The following is a 27797-nucleotide window of genomic DNA, read 5'->3' as shown; positions in this document are numbered from 1 at the left end:
GATATACACCCTCAAGGAATCCTACGGGCTAATGCTGTCTCCTAGCCTCCCACAGTTGTAGACGTCTACCTTATATAAAAGAGTAAGGAAGCACCACCTTGAGAGAAGGGGAAAAGGAAACAGTAATTTGAGAACACATTTCCTTGTAAGGCAGCAGTATCTGAAATTCTAGCCTTATTACTGATATTCTGCCTTTTCAGAGTTTGAGGGCAAGCATCTTTCAGCAGTTAACATGTCTCAAAAGTCTGAAGGCAAAAATCAAGCTGTTGCTTTTTTTTGTCTCATCTGAAGGAATTCTGTCTCTTCTCATGGAATTGCTGCCCAGCTCCATTAAAGACTTGCTTTAGCTCTGCCTTAAAGGGACAGTTTGAGTCCCTCTTATCCGAAATGCTTGGGACCAGACGTGTTTGCAAATGTTGGGGTTTTTTACCAAACAAATTCCATCCATCCATCCATCCATCCATATATATACACACACACACACACACACACACATATATATATAACAGATATTTTGGATATGGAGCCCAAATCTCAACATGAAATACAACTTATTCACATAGCCTGAGAGTCAATTTTATATCTAACTATTTTAATAATTTTGTGCAAGAAACAAGTTTGTGTATACTACACTATCAGAAAGCAAAAACATCAATATCTCAGCTACCCATGTGGACAATTTTGGATTTTGGAGTATTCTGGATTATGGAATTGCAGATAAGGAATATTGAACCAATACAATGGGGCAGAACACATCATCATCTCTAGGACTTAAATTAGCACCATATGACAAACATACCTCTAGGTACTGGGGTGATGTTGGAACCAAAGCAGACTGAAAGCTCAGCTTTTATTTACTCCCCATCTTGTTACAAACTTTGTATAAGCCTGCCACTTTTAGTATTTTCCAGATAAACTCTGGGCCAGTGCATTTATCCACTAAGCACTCAACCACTAGAGACTCACAAGTCATAAACCTGCAGGAAGCTGCTTTATACTAAGCAATGTTTACATGCCTGGCAATGGTTCTCCAGGATTTCAAACAGAAGCTTTTCACAGCCCCAAGTCAATCACTCCATGGCATTATGCCCTTTGGAAACACTTCCCTCATTCTAATCTTCCCTAAGGAGGCCAGCATCACCTTGTGTATTTGAAAACTTCCTCTTAAAATTAGGATGGAGACCCTCCTTCTTTTTCTTTCTTCCCGCAGGCGTTTCTTAGAAAACCTACATTTGTATTTTCCTTCTTCCTCTCTCTCAGATGTAAGCGCTAAACAGATATGTCTGCCACTATCCTAGTTCAGAAGAGCAACACTTTTCGAAGACGCACTGCCTAGCAGAAGAGACAACGAAATTTGATATAGCCTGCAGAATCAGACACCTTCCACTGACACATACTGACAGGATGCAAGTCTGAACTACCATTTAATTATATATATAGAGAGAATATACAGTACATCGATTTTGGCTCATAATATTCTTCAACCCCAAATTGAAAGCAGACAGCCTTTTCCCACTTTAATGTAACCAAACACTTTAACGAGTATAAATACAGTAATTATTTAGTCAGCAAAGTTTTTTCACAGCAAATTATCCATGGCTTCCTACCCCTTTTAGAGCCAGGGGGGGGGGAATACTTTTTAGATATACAAACCCCCAAAATTCCAGCCAGCATGGCCACTGGGGTATCCTAGGAGCTTCAGAGCAAAAAAGCTACTTTTTCAAAATGTGACCATTATTACTCTACTTCAGTTCCAAATGTGCTCAATGTATCCTCCTTCTCTTATCACTTCTTCAGAAGAATTAAATGCATGTATTAAGACAATGTAGCAGTCAAACGTAATACCTACAGACTGCAAATGTAGCAGTCAAACACAAGAGCCACAGACTGCAAGTGCAAATGTTAGAGGACTCAATTTTATAATCACAAAACGCAACCTTCCAAAATCTGGTACACTTCAGATGCTTTACAATAATGCTTCAAACATCTGTGAGCACAAGGCACAATATCTGGGACTCATGAAAGTTGTTTGCACGAACTGAGAAACATCAGGATATGGAAGGATGTTATAGAGATGTTTAAAACTAAACTTCTGCAATTTTAAAAAAATACAAACCCACAATTCTTACTTTTAAATGTCGCATATGATTAGTGGTGTCTGTTTCACTACTAGATACATCAACAGAATAAGGCAAAGATGGCACATCTGCTTCCAGCTTGACCAAGCTGTGGGGGTCCTTCAATGGAATATTTTCAACATGTGTAGTATTAACCAACTCAGGTTCTTCTTTAATCTGTACCGGAATTGGATTATATTCAAGAGTTTGGTCTGGATAATTTTGTGGTGAAGGTTGTTTAGCTAATTCTGCCAATGGCAAATCTGTATTACTGAAAATTTTTGAAATGAGCATCACGAAATCAGATGGGTCAAGAACTGAAGACTCAGAAACATTTTGCTGCCTCAGATCAGTATCATGTCCACCAAGACCAGCTATCACTGAATGAAGTGTTTCTGGTGCTCTGTCATCTACAGTTTTCAGGTGGAAGAAAGGAGAGAAAGGAATGAAGTTATTGTTAAAAATGTTCTGCAAATCTTTAGGTCAAGTGAAATATTTCACATAATCCACACACACAATAACAATAACAATAATAATGTTATTACTGACACTTAAAATTACGAAATGAAAATGAACATTTGAATGAATCCAGTTATGCAAGCTCTTTATGGAAGTTCCAAGTCCACAATGAGTATCTATTGCTAGAACTAGTCAATGACTAAACCAAAACGTTCTGGCACAGCTGGCAAGGAAACAGACTGGAAAAATTAGGCCTTATTTTTCCAAGTCAGCAATGTGGAAGCGTTTACCTTCATTTGGACAAATTTGTTCTAAAGAATTTACAACTGTTTCTGTGGGCTGTCTTACCTTCCAGTTTTTGTTTCAGCTTGTTTTCATTTCTATTATCTTCTGTATCAGAGTCTTGTACATTTTTCTTCTTTCTCTGGATTAAATTAATAAGTTCTTTTATACTTTCTTGATTATAATCATCTGGATGACTATGCTTTCTCTTGGCAGGCACTTCGTCACTTTTGGAACCATTTCTTTTCTTGGTTTTTTGCTTTGTGTAGTCAGATTCTTCTTCTGGGGCTTCATAATCTGAAACAGGACTGAACTGCTGAGGTTTTCGATGACCATCCACTAGTTTTTTTGCTTTAGAAACAGGGATCTGATAGGCTTCCGAACCGAAAATATAGGCACGCAAAGAACTGTCAAGATGGGATTTATTTTTGGGGGCTGGATATAGGTGCTTTTTCTCATCCAAGGTATCTTTGTAGCGATATAAAAAAAATTCTTTATATTTACTATATCGTTTCAGATAATCGATTATGTATTTTTCCACCACAGTATTTAAGTCAGACCTAGGGTCTTTACCTTTACGGGAATTAACATAAGCATAATGTAGTGACTGAATAAATCTCATAAATTCTGGCATAATCACATGTGTTTCCTGCAATACTGATGGGTTTTCATTTTTCTGTTCATTTTTGTGTGCTGTATTCAAGATAAAAGCAGAAGAAGGGAGAAAATCAGTATTAAGCAAGCCACGCCATTACTAATAAACATTTATATCCCACTTTCCTCTTGAAGAGTTAAAATCAATTAAGATGGTTCTTCACAAAAAATTTATTGTCATAACAATGCAGTGAGACAGCACTAGGCTCAAGATAACCTGGTGAGTTTTGTGTCTGAATGGAGGACTTAAAATTTGGTTTGCTACATCTATATCATGCGTGAGCAAGTCCATAGGGTAGGGAAGTCAACAGCAGCATTTTTCTGGCAAAACAGAGAAACTGGTAAGGGATCTTCTCCACTGTGGTTCTCTATACATCCAAATACTGGGTCTAAGGGGCTAGAAAAAACGTCTATGCTGCTTTGTAAGTAATGGTGGAGTCACATGTGTCTGAAACAATGGCTACTTTCAGTTTCTGTTTTTAGCTGGTTTTGGCACTTAGGGAGATGGTGGGGTTTTCTACCTCTGAATCACTCCTGGTGTGCTTAAGAAGTGACTATTTTTTCTTTTGGGGAGCTGAAAATTACCCTTCCAAAATTTGGTGTGTGGAGGACCTAAGATTCGGGGGTATCAGGGGTTGGGCCATTGAAAGTGATCCTAGATTGAACTCTGAGCTTGCAACCTCAGGTTCCAATGGTAATCAGGAGTGCATCTACAAAATTAAGGCCTATGCATCAGCTGCACCCAATTCGTGAGAAGTTAAATCTGGCCATGGTAACACATCTCAATTACATCCTGGTTGGATTAATATGAAACACTCTATGAAAGACTGCTTTTTAAGAATGTTAAGAAATTTGAACTACTGCAATTTGATAACAGCAACCTTTGAGAAAAGTAAAAAGTTGGGTTGTTCCTTTCTCCTGGTTTGGAAGCTTATTTTTTATGTTTGTGCAATTTATCAGATTTTTTAAACACACAAGCACTCCCGACTTCTGCATGATGAAAAACAGGGAAGAAACATTGTTATCGGGATGCCTATTTTGCTTTTGATGCATAGCACTTCAATACCTGTGTAACTTACTGCATAATACCGTCAATTTTTTTACTATAAGTGTATCTATATAAATATACTTAGACAAGTTATCAAGAAGTCTAGGCTGACATGCCACCAGCTCTACCTCTTGTTATGAGCCCTCAACCCCACTCAACCCCCACAACAGTCATCCAAATCCTCCTCAGTTCTCTTCTAGCAAGTTGATGACTATGCTGACCTAGTCATCTTGGTCAACAGATTGCCTAAATACCCCTCTTGCCCACTAAAGCCAGGAAAGCAAGGCATGTTTTTCCTTATCTCTTACTTATCTTGGTTGGATGTCATGTCCTGAGCCTTCAACTCTACACATTACTACTAAACCAGTAGTAACATATTGCTTAAAAATTAACATTAACTCTATATTAAACACTGATACCTACCTGAAGTTACAACACCCGTAGGATTCCGAAATAGAAACAATGCTTGCAGAGTACGAGGCTTTCCTGTTCTGTTGTCTGATGAAAACAAATGTACATCACAGTGTAATGAAATTGCTTATTGTTTTTTTTTAAAAAAAGTTGAATCTGCCACAGAAGAAAACATGACATGCAGCATACCATATGGAGAAGCCATTTGATATGGAGAAAGTAGCAATAAATATCCTCTGTCTGCAAGTGGTTTTACAATAACCTGCAAAGACAAAGTTTACACAGTATAAATTTAGATGCTTTTCATTTGAAACTCTATTAAGTGCAGAGCAAAATGTCAGGTAGCAGAGTAATTTTGGTGTATTGTCAGAAAGCACACGCTGTTCTTGGAATTCTCATCAGTGGAATAATCACAAATAGTATGTAAAGAATATACTCACTAGCTTGTCTGTCTCCAGCTTTTGAAGTAGTCCTTCCAAATTACTTCCTGATCTAGCCTTTTCCACAATTTCATAAAGACTGCAATACATTCCACTCCTGAACTCTGGGAATGCAGAAAGACATCTGTCAATAAATTATCTCCTCTGCTAGAATCATCTCAAAGAGGACATTCCCTCCCCTAATAGTTTACAAAAAGTCTCTGAAAAGGTCACAGAAGTCCTCTTGAACCACATGGGGTGACAGCAAAAAATTGTTGTTCTCAAAATTGGACAGTTACCTTGGTCAAGCTGTGTTCTGGTTACAACTGGTGACTCCCTCCCTCTATTTGGGGCAATTTTTACCTTCCCCAGCAGTCCCCTAGTCCTCATCCTAAGTCCCTCTGACTCCCTAGAGAGGTTTTTGGAGAAACGATGAGATGGAAATTTCCCTTACAAGAACTGCTTTTTGCTTGGTCTATTCAAGATTCAAAGCATAATTATCAAACATTTCTATGATGCTTTACTATTTGAAAGTAGCTCATCAAAAAGCAACAAGAACATTTTCTCAAAAACAAACTTCTCACAAACACATATTTAAATCAAAACTAAAGTGAAGTTGAAGGTTTTCACGGCTGGCACCCATAGGGTTTGTGTGTGTGGGGGGGGCTTTTCTGGCTATGTGGCCATGTTCTGGAAGAATTTATTCCTGATGTTTTGTAAGGGTGGGTGGATATGGGGTGCAACTATAAGGTCAGAATGCGCAGGGCAGCCATTGAAATTGACAAACACCTGGACAACTTCAATAGGAAAGAAGAAACTATTAAAGTAAACAAAGTTTGGCTACCAAAATCGAGACTCGGCACATGCAAATAATCATCACTCAGGGTCAGGGGGTTTCCCGGCAGACTGGGTCACTAATTAAATAAGACACAAATCATCCTTGCATATCTTCCTCCTGACATGAGGCCTTGCCATTCATCAACAGAACAAAACACAGAGTAACATGTAATTCACTTCCTCTCAACCAAGGATCACACAGTATATATACCCACACATCTCCATGCCACCATTCTCTGAAGAAGCCAGCCACAGATGCAGGCAAAACACCAGGAATAATTTTTTCCAGAACACGGCCACATAGCCCCCCCCCCAAAAAAAAACCCAAACTAGCAAAACAAAAGCTTTACAACTAAGATAATCTACAATACAATTAACTACTTAGTAAAGGATATGTAGACCATTGACCTGGCAATTAAAGAAAGCTCTTGATGCTCTCACAAACTATGAAGGAATGACATTACATAAATAAAGTGAGGGCTCCCTGCCATACACTTAATCTCTACTGTTCCAAGTCATTTAGGACCTTCAAGCATATTATTTATTAAAACTTTAAACTGGTTAGAAACACAGCAAAATCTTTTAAGAAGCAGTAAATGTTTAGTAGGCTGCTACAGTGTGCCCTGGTATCTGTTGGGGTTTAGTTCTAGGGAACCGCACCCTGTGGATATCAAAATCCGTGGATGCTCAAGTCCCATTAAATACAATAGCATAGGAAAATTATGCCCCTTATATAAAATGGCAAAATCAAGGTTTGCTTTTGGAATTATTTTTTTTAATATTTCCAAGCTGTGGATGGTTGAATCCATGAATAAGAATTCTGTGAATGTAGAGGGCCGACTGTATATGCTTAACCGATCCAAGCTGCTGAAAGATAATTCGATCAAGGCCGTGAGTTTGTTCAGATGGTGATAAACCTGACAGACTAGGGCAGGATGATTATTGGAATTCACCAACATCTGGAGGGCCACAAGATCCCCAGCTCAACCACAGATTCTGCTTTAGCATCCCAACTGAGGATCTGCCAGCACATTGAAGCTGTGAACCTGCTTTTCAAAAGCAAACATAACCCCCTTCCAATGTCATACCTTTCTATGTCCTCTGAACCATCTACAACACTGTAACCACCTTGTCTAAATCTAGTTTCACCACAGGTATTTATTTATCACTCAGGATTCCCCAGGCAAGAAACATATAAAAACAGACAAAAACACTCTTTAGAAACTAATTAAAATTAGACCTAAATTAGTAAAACAGTCCTAAAAGCTAATCCTGGTTTTAAGAATTAAAAGATGCTTGTCAGGAGCTCAGCAGGGCCACCCTGGCTTCTCTGAATATCCTCCAGTGACATGCTGCTACAAAGAAAGGATTGTATCCCCCTAAAGTAGTCTTTGGGGAGATATGCAACAGTTCCTCCAGTGAAGATTTCAAATGCCACACAAGCTGATATGAGACAAAATGGATTTTCCAGATACAGTGGTACCTCGGGATACGAAATACCCAGGTTACGAAATTTTCGGGATACGAAAAAATCCCATAGGGAATTATTGTTCCGGGTTACGAATGTTTTTTCGGGTTACGAAAAAACTTTTGGTGCTTTTTTCAGCTTTTTCGCACGGAATCGCGGCTTTTCCCCATTAGCGCCTATGGCAATTCGGCTTACGAAGGCTTTTCGGGTTACGAAAGCGGCCGCGGAACGAATTACTTTCGTAACCCAAGGCACCACTGTACTATTGCCCCAAGGCTTTGTAGGTCATAACCAGCACCAGAAATTTAGCTCAGAAACAAACTGGAAACTAGTGCAGTTAGAGCAAGCCTCAACCAATTTCTTACATTCAGAAAGCTGCCTTAGATTAAGAGGCTGTTTTATCTGTAAATAACAGATGACAGAAAATGCTTTACGCTCATATCAGAATCTAACTGTACATCTGCAAAATTGTTTGTTATATAGTAACCATCCCGGACAACACGCCTGTCTTTTCATGCCCAACCCTTGGTTTGACCAAGAATGTTTAGAGATGAAGAAATTGCATACCCCCTGAACGGCTTAAGTCAAATTTGGAGTGGTGGGCACCAGTTTTAGCTGTTCTGTCCTTATGTATCAATTGGTCTGCATGTATTCCATCAGATTTGGGGTTTACCATAATCATCCCAATCTTTAAAAAAAAAATGGGGGGGGGGAGAGATCCTGCCAATTACTGATCAATTGGTCTTTTAAGTGTCATCAGTAAGTTGTCTGCTAGTCACCTTCTAGAGAAACTATCAAGTTGGATGGAGGAAGAAAATTTCCTGGAGGAACAGTAAGTTGGTTTTAGGCTTAGGTGCTAATCAGATATTAATATTACAGCATTTTATTAGAAAAATAGTCTTCCCCTGCTAGGGAGGGGGACATTTACATAGACTTTTAAGTCTGCATTTGTCATAATCCCAAGAGACAGACTATAGTTTAAACTTGAGGCCACCAACACTGACAGGCATCTGCTGATTCTTATTTGCAGTCTTTATGATAAAATGTATATGCAAAGGAGATGTAATCGCGAAGTTCATTTGACTAGATTAATACAAACTCATATTTGAGTAAAACAAGGTTGAGTTCTTGCCTCTACATTGTTCAATATTTATATTAATTATTTGGTCAAGACACTTTCTGAAATCAATTCCTAAATTGGCAAGGAGATCTATATCCCACTCTATGCAGACAATGCAGTATTTCTGTCACTGTCATTTGTAGTTTTGAATGGTTATTAAGAATGCTGGGTGTCTATTGCAATACTAAACAGTTGGAAATTAATTATGAGAAATCTAAAGGTTTAGTTTTCAGTCAGAACAGGTGTAAACACTGTCAACAAATCAATGGATATCCAACTGAGCAGGTTCAATTTTATAACTATTTGGGGGTAATTTTCCCAGTGCTGGGGAGTAGTGGTGATTTTGGGGTTATTTCTTGTCCTTACTACAGAATAAGATATTTTTTCTTAATGTTACTCCTATTTTTGTAAAAACCTCTTACTCTTTTACTCATTATTACTCCCCAGACCTGGAGGAAAGCCCCGGTTGCTTTGCAAGGCTGGTGTGTGTGTGTGTGTGTGTGTGTGTGTGTGTGTGTGTGTGTGTGTCTGCCTCCCAGTCCCTTCCCCAGTTCAATGTAAAACAATTGTTTTTTAGTGTTTGCATGCACAATATAGTAACAGGAATAAGGAGTAACAAATATATTTTGTTACTCTTTATTCCTATCCTATTCCTGTGAAAACCTCTTACTCTTTTACTCCTTACTCCTACTTCCCAGTCCTGAATTTTCCAATCTCCTGTTTCCTGGAGAGCTAAAGTATCTAATACCATAGCAAATGCACAAAAGAATTATAACTCGCTTTTCTCATTTTCTTTTTGTTGTGACCTACAACGCCATTTTATCAACCCAATTTTACAAAGTATACCAGGGAGATCAGATGTGTCTGACACTGATTACCTTTTGACTGACCAGTTTCGTGAGAGCCAAGGTAGCTAGTTTTTGTGTGGCAGTAACAGCTTGTTGGCATAGGATGATGTGTTAATATTAATGGTATTATCATTTTATGCTGGTTTTTAATTATCATAATACAAACATTTTATATTTAATCTTGCTTTTAACTCTGTTTAATATTGTATTTTTAATGTATTGCTTTGTATTTTATCAATCTGTCAAAGGGTGGAGGGGGGAAAGAGTCAGGTTGGGGTCCCCCATCTGAAGATGTTGGACTCAAAGTCCCAGATGAAGTCGCAGGGAAAGGGAAGGAATCAGATGCAAGAGAGACAGCTGGCGCCAGGGCGGGTCTGGGCCTGGAGGTTAGAAAAGGGGAGGGCGAGCTGGAACCGGGGGAGGAGGTGGAAAAAGACATGGTGGGCGCACTATTCGAGGGACTTGAGATGGGCTAGGAAGAGGAGATCCAGGTATTTGTGGATTTCAATGGCTTCCCTGTGCATTCTGACCTGATAGTTGTTGGCATGGTCCAGAATTTCAGTGTTTTCAAGTAATATTTTGTGCCCAGAATGGTTTATAACTACTGCTGATTTTTCTGGCTGACCCAGTCTGCAGTGACTCTCATGTTCTTTAATTCATGTTTGACTTGTCTGCAGCTGTAGACTTGTCTGCAGCTGTACGGTATGCGGTAAACTCCTGCGGACGTGAGAGGGTCTCTACTGTCCTTGGCTGAGCGCAGTGTTTGCTGGATTTTCATGGTCAGTATGTAAATCATTTGGCAGTTATGACTCCTTTGATGTATGGTAAAAATGCCTTTCCTTTGGGTGGTTGTTTGTCTTCCCTCCTCTGGGTTTTTCTGGGTCAGCCACCCCTTCTGATGTCTGAGCTGGAACGATTAGCCTATAGAACCTGGTCTAGGTGCTTCAATTCATCTTCCAAGTAGTGGGGTTCACAGATCCATTTTACCCGGTCTACCAATGTTTTTATTGTGCTTCTTTTTTGTTCTGGGTGATGGTTGGAGTTCCTGTGCAGGTATCTGTCTGTATATATAGGTTTTCTGTATACTGTGTGGCCAAACAGTGGTTCAATTTGCAAATGACTAGGACATCCAAGAATGGCAATGTTCCTTTCTTTTCTTTTTCTGCCATGAATTGGATGTTAGGGTGGATGTTGTTCAGATGGTTCAGAAACACAGCCAATCATCTTCTCCAAGGCTCCAAATGGTGAAAGTGTCATCCAAATATTGGAGCCAAGTTGTGGACTTTTTTTTTATGCTGTTTCCAGGGCTTGATTTTCAAAGTGTTCCACGTAAAAGTTTGCTATTCCCATGGCTACCCCATCTTTCTGCTCATAGAATCTATTGCCCCACTGGAAGTAACTTGTGGTGAAGCAATGTTCGAAGTGCTGTGTAAATCTACAGTGCTATATAAGTAAAGCATAATAACAACAACAACAACAACAGGGCTGTGATGTCTTTTGGAAAAAAATTTATCAGATGAGTGGCATGGTGTCCATTATGGGGACTTTGGTGAACAAGGAGACCACATCTTCAGGTTACAAATAGCAATCACCATCAGGCATTCGGGGGAGGGGGATCGTAAAATTAACCTAATTAGAGCTGAGGACAGAACTTCCTCCTCAAGCATGATGAAGTAGTAATTTTATGCAAGACACACCATCTTCTTTCCCCCTTATGGTGGCCTGAAAAGTATAGTGCCATATTGGCGAACCCGTGTCATGTCTGCCATCTGTGACACATGAAGCCATCTGAGCGAGCATGTGGTGGCCACAGCGAGGAGTGGCAGGGAGGTGCACACAGCTGGCCCAGGTCCTTGCTGCAGCCCAGTTCTACTATGGAAAACCTAGCTGCTATATGGAGGGGCGGTGTGCGACCTTTCTGGACAGAAGCCCCACCACTTCCGACTGGAAGCCTGGCTGTTCCGCCCAGAAGGTTCTGCATTTTGCGGTGCCTTGGTCGTCCTTGGCGGTGAGAAAAGTAAGGGCAGAGGAATGACACTTCTAGGGGACCCTTGCTGCTGTCCCTGTTTCTCCCTCTTGTGGAATCGCCCTGTTTGCCCCCCGTCCCCCACTTAGCCTTCCCCCACCCACATACAGCTGCCCAGGAGGCAGCTGGAGCTACAGGTGGACATGGAAAAAGGCAGTGCACTGAGGACAGAGGACTCATTTTCCCACCCAAGCATGTGAGTTCAGACTGGCAGAACGAAGAAGTTCGTCTCCACGAGGAAGGAAGCCTTAAAGAACACGGTGCCGGCTACACATTCTACTGGTCGGGCAAACCCAAAACTGAAAAACATCTTTCAGGTGTAGGCTTTATGATCAAAAACTCCATTGCCTCCAAACTCGAAACCTTGCCAACAGGACACTCTGATCGCATTATCTCCTTACGCCTCCCACATGTTGTTCTCTTCAGTATATATGCCCCAACTATGTAAGCCGACCTTGCGGAGAAAGACAAATTCTACTCAGACCTACGCCACCTTATACAAAAAGTCCCTGCAGAAGACAAAATCATTATCCTTGGTGACTTCAATGCCAGACTATGAAAGAACTTCGAAGCCTTGAAAGGTGTTTTAGGCAAGCATGGTGTTGGAAACTGTAATGATAACGGACGCCTCCTGCTAGAGTTTTGTGCAGAACAGCAACTGACTATTACAAACACCATCTTTCAGCAGAAACATAGCTTGAAGACAACCTGGATGCATCCCTGATCCAAACACTGGCACCTCACTGACTACATCCTAGTGTGCCAGAGAAATATTTGCAATGTCCATCATACCCGAGTGATGCCCAGTGCAGAATGTCAAACAGATCATCGCCTCGTAAGATGTAAACTAAATCTTCATTTTAAGTTTAAACCTAAGAGGGGTGGCATCCTAAAGAGGAGACTCCAAGCCAACAATCTTCAACAAGCTACCATGAGAGACAACTTCCAGGCAAATTTGCAAACAAAACTTGAAGACCATCCTGTAGACTCTTCTCCTACAGTGGTTTGGCAACATATCAAAAACAGCATCCTGCAGTCTGTAGAAGAATCCTTAGGATTCTCCCTCAAGAAAAACCAAGACTGGTTTGATGAAAACAACCAAGAGATCCAGGAGCAAAGAAGAGAACTGCTCACCAGGCATACCTCACCCAGCCATCTTGCCATGTAAAAAAAGCAGCCTTTCACTTTGCATGTAGTCAACTCCAACAAAACCTCCGAGACATTCAGAACAAGTGGTGGATCAATTTAGCAGAAAAGACACAACATTGTGCACATCTGGGTGGTTCCAGAGGATTTTACGAAGTTCTTAAAGCAGTGTTTGGACCTACATATCAGGTCCAAAGCTCCCTATACAGTACAGATGGTCAAACACTAATTACAGATAAAGCTTCCATTCTGAACTGATGGGCTGAATATTTCCAAAGCCTCTTTAGTGCCAACCAAGCAGTCCAAGACTCAGCTATTCAACACATGACACAACATCTGATGAAGAAGGAATTGGACATAGCTCCCACTTTGGAAAAAACTGTTAAGGCCATACAGCAGATGAAAAACGGCAAGGCTGCTGGGATTGATGGAATTCCACCTGAAGCTTGGAAACATGGAGGTCATGTACTCCATGCTAAACTCCACGAGCTCCTTGTGAGTTGCTGCGAACTGCCATCAGATCTCGGAGATGCAGTCATCATCACCCTGTATAAGAAAAAAGGAGCAAAATCGGATTGCTCAAACTATCAAGGTATAACATTGCTCTCCATTGCTGGAAAAATCCTTGCAAGGATACTGCTGAATAGATTAGTTCCTGCTATTGCAGAAGAACTTCTCCTTGAAAGCCAATGTGGCTTTAGAGCTAATAGGAGCACTACAGACATGGTATTTGCCCTTAGATAACTGTGAGATAAATGGAGAGAGCAAAACGAAGGACTCTATGTAACATTTGTCGACCTCACCAAAGCCTTTGACACCGTGAGTAGAAAAGGTCTGTGGCAGATCCTGGAACGACTAGGATGCCCCTCCCCCCAAATTCCTCAAAATGATCATCCTGCTACATGAAGGCCAGCAAGGTCAAGTCAGATATGGCGACGCTCTCTCGGAGTCCTTTCTAACAACTAATGGTGTGAAACAAGGTTGTGTTCTCGTTCCAACTCTATTTACAATCTTCTTCAGCATGATGCTCTAAAGGGCTACGGCAAATCTCGAAGGAGACGGCATTTATATACGCTACTGATGGTAGCCTATTTAACTTAAGCCGCCTGAGGGCCCACGCTAAGACTCTAAACTGTCTAGTCCATGAGCTGCTTTTTGCTGACGATGCTGCCCTCGTTGCCCATACAGAATCAGCTTTGCAGCACCTAAGATCTTGTTTTGCTACAGCTGCAGAGCTCTTTCGGCTGGAAGTCAGTCTGAAGAAAATGGAAGTACTCTACCAGCCTGCACCACAGGAAGAACACTACCATCCCCACATCACTGTAGGCACATCTGTGCTTAAATCCGTCCAGCAGTTCACCTACCTGGGAAGCATCATCTCCTCAGACGCCAAGATTGATAAAGAGATCGATCACAGACTAGCAAAGACATATAGTGCATTCGGAAGGCTTCACAACAGAGTCTGGAGTAACAACACTTGAGGCGAAGCACAAAAATCAATGTGTATAGAGCCATTGTACTGCCTATTCTCCTCTATGGGTCTGAAACATGGGTCACCTATCGCCAACACCTATGACTTCTTGAACGCTTTCATCAGCGCTGTTTACGCACAATTCTAAATATACACTGGACTGACTATATGACAAATGTTGCTGTTCTTGACCAAGCAGGGATCACCAGCATTTAGGCCATGCTATTGAGGATGCAGCTGCGCTGGGAAGGACACGTTTCTAGGATGAAGGACCATCGCCTCCCAAAAATAGTATTCTATGTTGAACTCGCCACGGGTCAGTGTAAGAGGGGCGCCCCGAAGAAGAGATACAAGGACTCCCTGAAACAACATCTCAGGCCAAATTGATCACCAACAATGGTCCGCCCTGGCCTCGCACCGGGAGGCATGGAGACACACTATCCACGATGCTGCAGCCTTCTTTGAAAGCTCACACTGAATGAGTCTCGAAGAGAAACGGCAACGCAGAAAGAACCACAACCTGGAAACATCACCCAAGTAGACTTTCTGCTGTGCTTTCTGTAACCAGACCTGTTTATCCAGGATTGGCCTTTTTAGTCATCAACGCGCTTGTGCAAAGCATGGGATGAGTCCTTCCTGAATCTTCGTTCGCAAAGCAAAGCCAGAGAGACAGTAGACCCTTGTTATAGGCTGGGGTTTGGTTCCAAGATCCCCCATGGATAACAAAATCCATGTATGCTCAAGCCCCATTAAATATAATGACATAGCAAAATGGTGTTTCTTATAAAAAATGGAAAATCAAGGTTTGATAATTGAAATTTATACTTTTTTTTGAACATTTTCAAACCATGGATGCTTGAATCCATTTATAAAAAATCTGTGAATAAGAAGGGCCGACAATACAATACTGAATATAGACAATCCTTACAAACAAAATATATACATAAACAAACAGAACAAATATACACAAAGTCTAAGAAATGCCATAAATTATATGCTTATAACACTTCCAGTAACCTTACACTACCCAGTCCCTTTGAAGACAAAGGGGAATCTGGTAGGAAAAGGAGAGCCCGGGGTTTGCAGGAGATGAGCTGACTCATCATCATTCCCCGTTTGCTGCTGCCCGACACTTCAGGTGTGTTCACAACACGTGGGTCTCTGCTGTCGGGGAAAGAAAGAGGACAGCGAGAGAGGGAGGAGGATGGAGGCACTTCTTGCTAACAGAGTAGAAAGGACGATCATTCAGGCCCATTGCAGCTTCTAAAGGAGAGAAAGGGAGTTGGCAGGACTCTCTGCCCCTTCTGGGCAGATGCCCACAAGACACAGTCCCTTAGGGGATACAATTACCTTCTCCTTCCCCTCCTCCCATACATGGGGAGGGGTGTTGTGTTTCTTGGTAAGCTTCAGCAGAGGAGGTTTGTCACTGGTGTCCTCTGAGGCTGAGAGAATGTGACTTGCTCAAGTGGGTTTCATGGCCGAGATGAGAGAATGTGCCTTGGTTTGCTACTGCTTTCCCCTAAGGCTGAAAGAGCATGACTTGCCCAAATCAGTTTCATGACCTGAGACTGAGAGAATGTGACTCCTTGTTTACAACTTGTGGTAACCTTAAGGCAAATCTAGCCTGGGATTTTCTTGGCAAGACTTCTTCAGAGGAGATTTGCCATTGCCTTCCTCTGAGGATGAGAGAATGTGACTTGCCCAAGGTCTCCCACTGAGTTTCATGGCCAAGCTGGGAAACAAGCCCTGGTCTTCAGAGTCACATGGTCAAACCACTGGCTCTCTTTGTTCTTGTCATTGTGCTGTGACTTCTGTGCTTTATTTTGCTTGTTGTTGTTGAGTGTCTCCAAGTCATTTCCAACTTATGGGCCCAGACCACATGCCTCCCTTCCAAGCGCCGGTTCCTGCCAACCCTAAGATGAAACTATCATGGGGCAAGCTTCGTCAGAGGGGGATTTTCAATGCCATCTTCTGAGGTTGAAAGAATGTGACTTGAGTGTGTGGTGCCTTCAAGTTGTTTCTGACTTGTGGCGCCCCTAAGGTGAAACTATCATGGAGTTTACTTGGGAAGTTTCATCGGAGGAGGGTTTGCTATTGCTAATCTGAGGCTGAGAGTGTGCCTTGGGGGTTTCCCCCAGAAGGTGGAAGTCCCACTTCCAGAGGTCCCTGCCGCCACTCCCCCAAAAGGCAGGTGTCCCACCCCGGGAAATGCAGCCCTGGCACCCAGTGACCCCTGGTGCAGGAATACTACTGAGTTTGGGCATGTGGTCTCTAAAAGGTACACCATCATACATGGGCCCTCTCCACTGTCCCACAACTATGCCTTCTTTGACTCTCCCTTAAACTGCCTCATTGCAATGGGGATTCATTTTTATTATAATTTTATTGTGATTTTAATAACTGATTTTTATGCTGTTGTATTTTAAATTGTGGATTAGGGATTGTGTTATTATTTTACTATGTTTTATTTTGATTGTAAACCACCCCGATCCTCTGAGGAGAGGCAGGCTAAAATATTATTATTAATATTATTATTGTTGTTGTTGTTAATGTCTGGCTGAACTAGTCAGTCAAACAGATAAAATTTTTAATTTGCAAAGATATGACTGTAGCAATGACCACACATTGATTTGTACATTACAAAAGAAAGGGAAGTCAGGAATGGAAGGGGGTTCTGGTAGCACAAGCTATTGGATATCTTTCAGCATGTTAGGAAACATGCAAAAAAAAAAATGCTTTCCTCATGAAGAAAGCTCACTCTCATAGAAAGTTACTGAAATAATGCCCTGGACATAGAAATTTCTTAGAAACACTCCCATGCCCCCTTCATTGTAACTAATCCATGTATCAAAACATGGTTACAAGAAAGACTACAATACCCAGCCATGGAAGGATTGACCTCCTTGGTCTGACACTTCTGAAGGGAATTAGGACGATACCCATGATAAACACTTGGTATGGAGAGACATAACTGGTATATTTGTTCCAATGCATCAAAATGCCACCCTGGATCAGACAGATCTTCAAAACAGAGGCTCAAACCCAGAGAGATTGCAAAACTTCATAAGTGCAAGGGATCAGTTCAGAATGTCAGTACCAACAAGACAATTCAGAAAGAGCAAGAGGGTGATGTCAGTTATCATAGTATAGTACCAAGATTCTATATGGGATGAGAAATGGAATTGATAACAAGCCCTATGTAAGGAAGGGTTGAAACTTCCCTATGTTGCCTGTACACAAGAGTGAAGAATAATACCAACAATTGGTCCTCAGTACAAAGCAACCAACCAGGTGCATCAATGCCAGTTGAAGTGAAAAAATGTTACCAATTATCCGTCTTCAATGTAGGGAGATGGACTCATCCTTCTGTTGTTCCATGTACAGCTAAAAAGGAAAGTATTCAATGATTTGCCCTCCATATGGAGAGACCAATCTGCTTTTGTATGAAGCAAGAGGATGGTACCAACAGTATGTCCTGGTATAGGATAATAGCTCCTCAGTTTAGAGGGGCAAATGCTTCTCTGTTTCCTCCATAAGGTATCAAATGACGCCCTCAGTACTCAGGGAGCAATCTGTTAAGCTTCTTCTATATGGAGTAAGAAGTTGGTAACAACAATCCACCCTCAGCATACACGCATCGAAGATATGCCCTTGGTATAGAGGGATTAAAAGCCTCTTCTTTGAGTGAGAAGATGGTACTGACAACCATCCTTCAGCACCGAATGATTACCCCTTGGTATGGAGGGGTGAACCACATCATTTGTTCTCGCAGTATGGAGGAGCCTGTATTGACAATCAGCCACTCAGTACCTCTCCTCCCTAAGGAGAGGAAGGCACCAATGTGAGTTAATCGGGACAGAGGAATCACCCCATTTCATGGTCCCTCTGTATGGAGAGAGAAGACGGTACTGGTGATCACCCCCCTTGGTATAAAAGGACGAACAGGACTAATTTGTTCCATAGGGAGAGAGAAAATGACAATAAAAGTTCCTCCATAGGGAGGAGTTAATTGTTTTCTCTATTGCCTCCGTATGCAGCGCAAAGATGGTACTGGGCCTCATATGGAGGGAGAAACCACGACCTCAGTCCCATTTGTAATGAGTTTGCCTTTGCTGGTTCCTTTTGCTGGGGGTATGAGCCTGGACTCCGTGCCCCTTTCTGCCTCAGACAAGCTGCTAGTAAAGCCAGGCATACACCTGGACTCTTTACCGGGTTTTTTTTTATGGCATATACATTTTATTGTCACTCTCACTAGAGGAGAGAAATGTTTTCTTTGATGTTTGTACTTTATCCTGGCCAGAGACTAACTGTGAAGCGGTCGTCTGGGTTTCTTTTGTCGTTTCTCTGTTTTTCTTTTGTTTCTTAACCGCTTGACAATCCATCTTTATCTGTTTAAGTATTTTTCTTTTAGAAGAAGCTGCCTCCGTCTGATCTACGAGAAGGGGGTTGAATCCTAACTGAAATTAAGTAACACAAAACGTAGACTCCTGCCTTCACGATCATCACATGGTTAGAACACAGATGTCATGGATTGATATACTCTGCCATCCTGAGAATGACATTAATAAAGGTTCCTCCATATGGTAGAACTAATCACTTTCTCTATTTCCTCTGTATGGAGTGCAAAGGTTGTCCTAGGCCTCACATGGAGAGGAAAACCACATACTCAGTTTAGTCCATAGAGTAGGTGATGGTACTGGCCCTCGATATGAAGGGAGCAACCATGTCCTCGGTTTCATCCTTACAGAGCAAGAAATGATACTGGCCCTCGGTATGAAGGGCACAACTATGTCCTCGATTTTATCCTTATGGAGCAAGAGATGGTACTGGTTGTTGGTAGTAGATATGACGAATGGAGAAATAACCACCAAAACTGAAGACTATCAAGCACAGAAATTGAAGTCTGACAGGAAAAATTAAACCCTGAAGAGTTCCTCAGATGCTGCTGCTGCAACAGACAAAAAGGAACTGCAGCCTTGGGCGGGAAGCGAGCCAGTAGGTTGCTCGGAGAATGGGAAAGGCTACCGCCAAAATACTTGTAATACCTCTAAAAGGTTCCAAAGATGCACTACACAGGCACAGGATAACCTAGTTGTGTGATTCAGAGACCACAAAGAAGAAATGGAGTTGCCATAAGTCAAAGTCAACTTGACAACAGTCAACAACAAATTTCTTTTTATTACACAGACTTTCTTCAGTATTACCCTTTATCCTTTAGACACGGTTTGATCTTTTGCCTTCTGAAAGCTCTTACTAAGGTCTAGCATTTTTACGGTCAGCAATGAGATTCTGTGAACTGTAGGCATCCAGCATGGGTAAATAATGTTTTTCTTTAATCTGAAGATGTCTTACCTTCCCTTTCACCTGAATATGTTTCTTTCTGCAGTACACGTGTTGAGACATGTTGTTTCAAATTTTCAATGCTCATAACCATGTCAACATCAAGTTTTTCCGGGCTAGAGGTCAAAGAATAAAGAAATCAAAGTTTCCTTAGCCAGACATTAAGCACAATTTTTTTTACTTCCAAAATTATCTTTAAGTAGAACCAAAACTATACAGACAAAAGACTAAAAAACATTCTAGCAAGCCACAGAAATTTCAACGTTCTACACTCTGACACAATCTTGTCTAACCAAGACTGATTTTAGATCTGCTTTTCAGTTGTTAATACTTACAGTTTGCAGGGAAGCAACGGACGTGTTTCTGATTTCAAAGCAGCATGGCATACAAGTGTCCCTCGGTTTAAAAGCTGCCCATTCCATAAGGTGTAACTTGTCTTATCTACATTAAAAATATAATAGTGGTATTTATAATACTACATCTTGAAATTTCACTTTTAAAATGAGATTTAAGATAGTTATCATACAGGAGTCAACTATGCCCCAAGCTTGATACATAACCCATTGAAAGTAATTAGAACCAAAATAAAACTGCTTACCTGTAACTGTATTTCTTGCAATGGTCATCAGCAAATTCACACAAATGGATTATTGTGCGCCTGCGCAGTAAACTTCAAGAATCACTGAGCAAAACTTTGTTTGCAACTTTCTGGCAGTAGCTCTGCACATCCTCTTCTAAGCCCTCTAGTGTTCCCGCTCTTTCTAAGTTCAAAAAAGTACACTACACAGCAGCAATAAAAAGGAAAAAATGAGAAGGACATGACTGAGGGGAGGATGGATGGGATTTGTGTGAATTCACAGATGACCACTCAAAGAAATACAGTTACAGGTAAGCAACCTGTCCTTCTTCGTAGTCTCTGCGAATTACACAAATGGGTTAGACTGACAAGCTTCAATCAGTGGAAGGGGGAGTGTCACGATACCAATTGTAAATTCAAACCATAAAAACCCTTAAACTTTAAAAGGAGCTATCTTTATTTGGAACCACAGCAACAATGACATGTTCCCATTACAGAAGCTTGCAAATCACTAGTAATTTGGTTGTTCCAATAAGAGAATTTTCTCCAGAGAAGCTTATATGTCCCTTAGCACTGCTCATCGATCTGTACAACATGCCTATATAATGATTGATTAGAATTACATCAAAGAGAACAAACCTCCTTGTATTGTATAAAAATCCACGAAGAATAATAAATGAGCACACAAAAGATTCACTGGATATAGAAGTAAGCTTTTTTTTTTAACTACTCCTGCAGTCACTCGGGCTGATGGTAAACAGAGAGAAATCCGACCTGACCCCATCAAGGCAGGTCAAGTTATCGGGACCATCCTTAACGCTGAGAATTCCATGGCCTACCTACTGTTAGACAGGTTTCAAGCTCTCTCTGAAGCTGTTTGCGGCTGCCTGCAGCACAGGCAGATCAGCCCACACTGCGCACATAGCCTTGGGACGCATGGCCTTGACAACTTAGGTCAACCCATGGGCTAGGCTCTGTCTCAGACCATTTCAGTCTTGGTTCCTCTCTGTCTTTGATCCCATGGAAGTGCCTCCCACCAAGCGGCTCATGGTACTGAGACCCGAGGACACATCTCTACGCTGGTGCTTTGAACCCAGTAACGTATGCATCGAGATGCCCTTTCCACCTCCTCAGTTCTATCCCACTCAGTTCTGTTCTTGGACTTTGTAAAAGTGCCATAATAGAGGCAAGCATTACCATGTGAAAGTGGTGGTAAACAATAAAGTAATTTAAATGACGCAAGTCCAAAATGGGCTGGAGACCAGAGTCCTTTTTAGGGATGGTGAAATAAAAGGATAAAAAACAACGGTGGGACCGACAAGGATCTATGAGTTCGATTGCACCCTTTTTCAAGATGATGCACACTTCATCGAGTAGGGTGTCTGAGGGGGATGGTGGACATATAGCTCTAATGGTCAGGAGGTCTTCGAACTCAAGGGCATATCATATCCCCTCCAGATGATGTCTAAGACCCACAAGTCAGAAGTGACTGAGGCCCAGATATTATAGAAGGGCCTCAGTGTATCCCCAAAGGGGGTCAAAACGAAGTGCGGCTCTCCATCTCACAACCTCCTCTTGCCTTGATCAGCATCTTTCTTACGGTAGCCTTGTCAGTACAAGGGCTGTGCCGGTTGGCAACAGTCAGAGGAAAAAGAGGAAGATTGAGAGGGTTGCTGTTGTCTGGACTGATCTTGAAGCTGGTTCTGGCGCTCTTGGGGTTGGTAAGGCCTCTACTGATACAGGTGGTACCAAGGGCACTGGCCTCCACAGCAGCGGTGAGGAAACTGAAGTGACACTGAGAACATACTATGCTTTTTTGCCGCTGCTTTCATAAATTATTGAAAATTAAGTTTCTCGTCCACCTCTTTATTAAAGAGGACGGAGTCATTAAAAGGCATGTCCTTGACTGCAGATTGGGCCTGGGGATTCGGCCTAATGATCGCAGCCAGGCGTGCCTCCAAAGGGCCACTGAAGAGGAGAGGCTCTTGGAATCAAAGTCATGGGGGTGGCATGCCAAGATTATTTTTTGATCACCTACAGGGTGTGTCTCGATTGGATGGCCAGGGGTAGGGCCTTCTTCTCATCGGGCGCATTGTCCAGAAGGGGTCCTAGGTACTCAATAAGATGTTGAACATATGTCCCCATGCATGCTGCGTAACTGGCCACCTAGTCCATCAATCTTCTTATTCTCCATTTTGGTAGGGGAGGAAGAAGTTCTAGGAGTGAAAGCCTGCTAAGACCCTTCCATGATAGCAGAATTCAGCCTTGGAAGTTGAAATAGCCAACCAGGAGCTGAAGGAGGGATGTAATATAAATTCTCGCTCTTCCTTGAGATTGTGGCTGGGGTTGTCCAGGAGTGCTTGGCGATCTTTTCCAATGTGGGAAAATAGCCACTGTAAGCGGGAGTTGATACCTTCCCATGTATTCTGCGCTTGATTGACTCTACCATGTCATCATCAGTACAGGTGACCTCTACTTCAAGGGCATTAGCCATCTGGACTATTTGGTCAGCAAAGGTCCTCACATCATCCGTGGGGGAGGCAGGGTCCAGCTCGACCAGGTGCTGTGGTGTCAATGTTTTCTCCACATCTGAGTCAGGTGTTGCGGAGTGTGATGCTCTCGGGAAGCGTCCTGATTGAGGAGAGTCCCTGGGGATCTTTGGCAGAGGTCTATCATAAAGAGATTCATGGCATGGAGAAACTAGTGGTAGAGTCGGGGTGGAAGCTCTGATGACTTGAGCTTTGGTTACAACCCAATACACTGGAGTTGGAGATGGAAATTTCGGAGGTCGAAGGTTGGAGAGAAGCTTGTCAGCATCTACCGGCAAGAGGTATTGACTACTGTCATAATCATAATCATCATAATAATTATTATTTATTTATATCCCGCCTCTTCCAATTGAGGATTGAGGCGGGTAACAACAAAGAAAATACAATATACAACAATAAAAACAACAACAAGCTTCACTTAATCAAAGACCAGGTTGAGATAGTGTTGAAGATACTCCTGAAAAGAGGATTCGATGTCCACAAGGGCGATATCACTGGTCTCGGTCCCAAGAGTGGCCCAGTCCCATCAAGGAGGTAGATTAAGGGCTCGAGTCTGGGGGTACCAACTCCAACATGACCTGTTGGGTTCAGAGTCAACATCGGCGGATCTGTATCCTGAATCTCTCCCTCCGACCCGGTATCAATGTTGAGGTAGATGATCTGAGACACTTCACCTGATGAAATCAGGTGCGTCTTCACCCTCAGAACGATCGATGTTGAGGCCAATTGATCAAGATCAGCACCAACGGCTGCGTATGGAGTTTTGGCCTGATTTGTCAAGGGGAGAAGCAGACTGGGCTCTTTTCGAAGCTGAATGGTTGGCTGATTTATCCCCTTTAGAGTGGGGAAGACCTTTCAGACTACTTCCATTTGGAAGTCTTTTTGGATTCCTCACACCCGCATTCTTTATCCACCTTGGAAGTCATATCTTTAGATGACTTTTTTCTGGGTCTCTCCCCTTCCTTCTCCTTTTCTTTCCCCCTTACTGGAGGCAGCAGGGTAAGCTGCCGAAGAGCCTTCAAAGGTGGGAGCAGAGGCCGGTCTGAGAGCTCGCTCCCAAAGAGCCGCCTTAAGCTAGAGGTCCCATTTCTGAGAGCCTGCATAGTCACAGACTTGCAAAGAGGGCAAGTTTTGATATTATGGGCCTATCCTTAAACATAAAACACAGATCAGGGCAATCTGAAGTGGGGATTTTCGAGGCGCATTTACCACAGCGCTTAAAACAGGCTATTCTCGAGCAGAGTTGGGGTCACAAATCTGAAGGCACAATCGAGGTCAGATGGTGTGAAGTCAATTGATCAGTCATCAGTATCCAGGCCCAAATCCAAAAGAGTGGTCAAAAACAATCTATTAGGTCAAAACCGAAAGTAATTAGTACTGTACAAGCGATTCCAATAACAAAGTTCCTTCAAGCTGATAGCGCGGCGGTCGAAAGGAGCTGAGAAAGAGTGGGAACACTAGGGCGCTTATAAGAGGGTGGGCGGAGCTACTGCCAAAAAGTTGCAAACAAAGTTTTGCCCAGTGATTTAAAAAGTTTCCAAAGTTTACTGCACAGCCGCAGAATAACCAATTTGTGTGATTCACAGACACCACAAAGAAGAAATTAATAGTATTCAAAACTATGTAACTTCAATTCCAATGATAGCAGAAAAAGTATGTTCTGAGGAAATAGCAAATTTAAGTTAAGACCCTAACATCTGTTTTTCCAGAGTATTGTAAGACAACAATTTATCATAATAATAAAGACTCAACAAAGGGGGAGACACAGGAAAAGAAGGACTCTTGACAGGGGGCTCTGGAAGCACCATGTTATAATCTGAACCAGTAACCTACAGCTTTATTTAGTAATTGTATTCTTACCAGTGCTCTTATCCATATTAGAAGTCTTTGTTCTACAAGCAAAATAAACAAAGTTAAAATCAAAAGCCTATAAACAGTACTCCCTATACAAAACTTCCCCCTCTGATCGATTAATGAACTGTCATACACCTAAATACCTCTATTATAAATGTTTGCCCTTTTAAAGTAACAATGCTTAGACACAATTTATACAGTTATACAATAAATTAACATTACTTGTGCAGAATATGGGGTTTCTTAAGTAAATGGCTGTATTCACCAGAACTGTAAAAATGTACTGAACACATTCTGTGATATACTTTGCTGATAAACTTTAGATTCAGAAGATATTTTTACATTCCAGTTATGCCAAGAAGTGGATTATGTCCTAGTACAGAAAGTCCAGAATCCTGTTGGTGAACTCTGTCACAGTGGTTACCTCAGCAAAGGGGGGAGTGTGAAAACGCTGAAATTAAATGAAAGAACTAAGGTGTTGGCATATTCAATGCTGAAGGTTTCTGTCTGCCTTCCCCCACCACTGCTGCATAACTGTGGGAAAAGTGCAAATCCAGTTCACTCACAAGATTTTGATCATTAACTCTGAAAGTTAATAAGCAGAACTGGGCTTGGAAACTGCAATTTCCAAGCCCAGTTCTGCTTATTAACTTTCAGAGTGTGGCTTATAGGCCAGAATAAGCCTCACAGCTGGTTTTAGTTCTGGTTTAGTTTTTAACATATTGTTCCAATAAAATTATAGTTTTTTTAGCTTCATTTTCCCCTAAACTCTGTGTTTTTTCCATTTGCTTCTTGGTTTAGGGCATCACCTCCCAGTTTTTCTTTTTTCCAAAATACGGACCAAACTAACTCTTCTCTACCATTATCTGCCCTGAGACCAGCTCCATCAGGCTTCTTATGTCCTTGATTTTCCACGAGTTTCATTAGACTGCCTTCGAAACACTTCTACTCAAGCGTGCCCTTATGTAAACTGTGGCAGGTTACAAACCACCATTAGGGACGTCCTGAGGACGTCCCAGTTTGGAAAAGGGGCATCTCTTCTAGACACCCCTTGCCCTATCACGGACTCAGTCCGTACTAAATGGCGGCGCCTTGTTCATACGGGCGCCGCCATTATGACGTAACGGACGCTCTGCGTCCGCACGTGGCGCACCGGAAGTGACGCCGCGAGTGCGCCCTTTGGCACTCGCGGCGCCTCTTCCGGGGCCTGAGAAGGAGCGCGATTTCCGCGTTCCTTCTCTGCAGCGTCCGGGAGCCGCGCCGTTTAAAGGCTGCAGCTCCCGGACACTGCAAGCAGCGGCGGAGCCAGACCACCGCTTTTCAGTGGTCTATAACCTGCCTATGTAACCTTTTCAAAACTCATGATTGAGTTTGGTTCTTATTGTTTTGCATACAATATAAATTTTGAAGGTAAAATCTTTCTTGCTATAGAACCTAGGACATGTTTTGGGAACCTTTTTGGCTAAATGTGTATTACGCCAATGTATTTATAAAAAACAAAACTTGTTTACTCGTATTATCTAGAACAGACTTACATTCTGAATTCTTCATCAGAAACTGGAACTATGCATGAAACATGATGATCAGGAAATAACAGTAAACTGATATGTTAACAAGTCAAGCACATTAAATACTACTTTTTAAAAAGTCAACCTGTAACTTACCTTGTTTGGGACAAATAGTTCTGTACCTTTTCACCCTTGCAAGAAAATGATACAACAGCATACGGACATACATGTCTTGGTCTTTGTCTGATCTCATCAAAGCCGTATTCATAAAAATAATACTGTAAACAAATTAATGATAAATCAACTTGACTATGCAGATAACTACATCACCAGTTGTTTACTAAGTTTATAAATATACTAACAGTACCAGATCTCATCAGAACTTGGAAGATATGGAGTGTCAGGCCTGGTTAGTATTGGACGTAAGACCTGCAATGAGTATTAGGTGCTGCAGGATGTTTTGCAGAGGAAGGAATTGGCAAACCACCTCGTAAGTATTCCTTGCCTAAGACAACTCTATAAAATTCATGGGGTCACCATAAGCCAACAGGTGTGAAGGCACACACATATATAGTCTCAAACTCCCTATTTGACTACTGAAATTACACTGTAATGGTAGTTATACTAAACATTTAGCATCTGTCTGCATCAACATTCAAGACAAATCTCTACAAAAACAAGTTCTCAAATTATACATTTTTATAATATTCTCCACATCAAGTAGTTTTCAGCAACAAACCTCATTAGGCTGGGAAGGGCTACGTTTTGACTATTATACAGACTCTTCAAAGTTGACTGAACTATATTAACAATTGTATGTAAACGTATTAACATAACTGTCACTCTCATACCTGCGTGCGTTCAAATGCTCTATAATTTAAGACTGAAGTAACTCTGTTTGCATTCTTTGAAATGTGGCACTCATACTTCGGTGTAGGGTCTAATGCACTTTTAACCGTTGAATCCATTGGATTTCCTGCCAGATTATCATATATAGTTTTCGTTCTCCCCTAAAAGGTCAAAAAATGATAATGTGAATGGTGAAAGGTACAACTCACTGCATCTACAATGAAATTAAGATAGGATCCAATGTTAATTGTTGGACCTGTACCAATCTGGTCAAAATTATGGATTTAAGAATGCAAGAGCCATGCCGGTTCGGATTGAAGGCCAATACAGTCCAACATTCTTTTCACAGAGCAGCCACTCAGTTGCCTATGGAAAGCTCATCAGCAAAGCATTACTTGTGTTCTCCAGGAACTCATAAACAGAGGCATATTGTATTTTATTCCAGAGATTATTGGTAGTCACCCTAATTAGCAGCCACTGATGGCTCCATCCTCCAAAAGGACAACAGACAAATCACACAAACATATCTTTGGATACAGAGTTTTACAAAGGCAAATGTTCCTACATGCCACAAGGTGCAATCTGATATCACATTTAAACCTGACTCTTCCAGCCAGCAATCTCCATCTTGAGACTTAGGTTTAATACAGATCTAACAGATAGCCCAGTTTTAGGATCTTTCTGTTTTCACTCCACCCTAATTACAAATTTTTATGATAGCAAGCATGACAGAAAGTTTTAGCCAATTTAAAAGCTATACTATCATCTATAACATATTTGTGGTCCTGTTGTTTTATTTACTTACACAACACAG

At 41.7% G+C, this 27797-nt stretch overlaps 1 protein-coding gene across 6 annotated transcripts in view; it reads right to left on the bottom strand.

Annotated features, from left to right (window-relative positions):
* The window catches only part of TASOR (transcription activation suppressor), a 92108-nt gene that overhangs the window by 42694 nt on the left and 21617 nt on the right, over positions 1-27797 (bottom strand). For all 6 annotated transcript variants that reach the window (XR_006102116.1, XM_042451232.1, XM_042451233.1 and 3 more), the window contains exons 6-15: positions 26986-27144; positions 26291-26412; positions 24633-24664; positions 19982-20087; positions 19659-19762; positions 5412-5515; positions 5161-5233; positions 4984-5058; positions 2925-3551; positions 2130-2527 (exon numbers count right to left, since the gene is read on the bottom strand). Coding sequence is in view for 5 of the 6 variants with exons in the window: in XM_042451232.1 (XP_042307166.1) it covers positions 2130-2527; positions 2925-3551; positions 4984-5058; positions 5161-5233; positions 5412-5515; positions 19659-19762; positions 19982-20087; positions 24633-24664; positions 26291-26412; positions 26986-27144 (1800 nt within the window). In the remaining variant the exon portion in view is untranslated. The remainder of the gene's footprint in view (positions 1-2129; positions 2528-2924; positions 3552-4983; positions 5059-5160; positions 5234-5411; positions 5516-19658; positions 19763-19981; positions 20088-24632; positions 24665-26290; positions 26413-26985; positions 27145-27797) is intronic.

This window comes from Sceloporus undulatus, chromosome 2 (genome assembly GCF_019175285.1).
Source record: "Sceloporus undulatus isolate JIND9_A2432 ecotype Alabama chromosome 2, SceUnd_v1.1, whole genome shotgun sequence".
NCBI classification, from domain to species: Eukaryota; Metazoa; Chordata; class Lepidosauria; order Squamata; family Phrynosomatidae; genus Sceloporus; species Sceloporus undulatus.
Note: the sequence above shows the minus strand (reverse complement) of the source record. Positions and strands in the feature narration are given on the sequence as shown.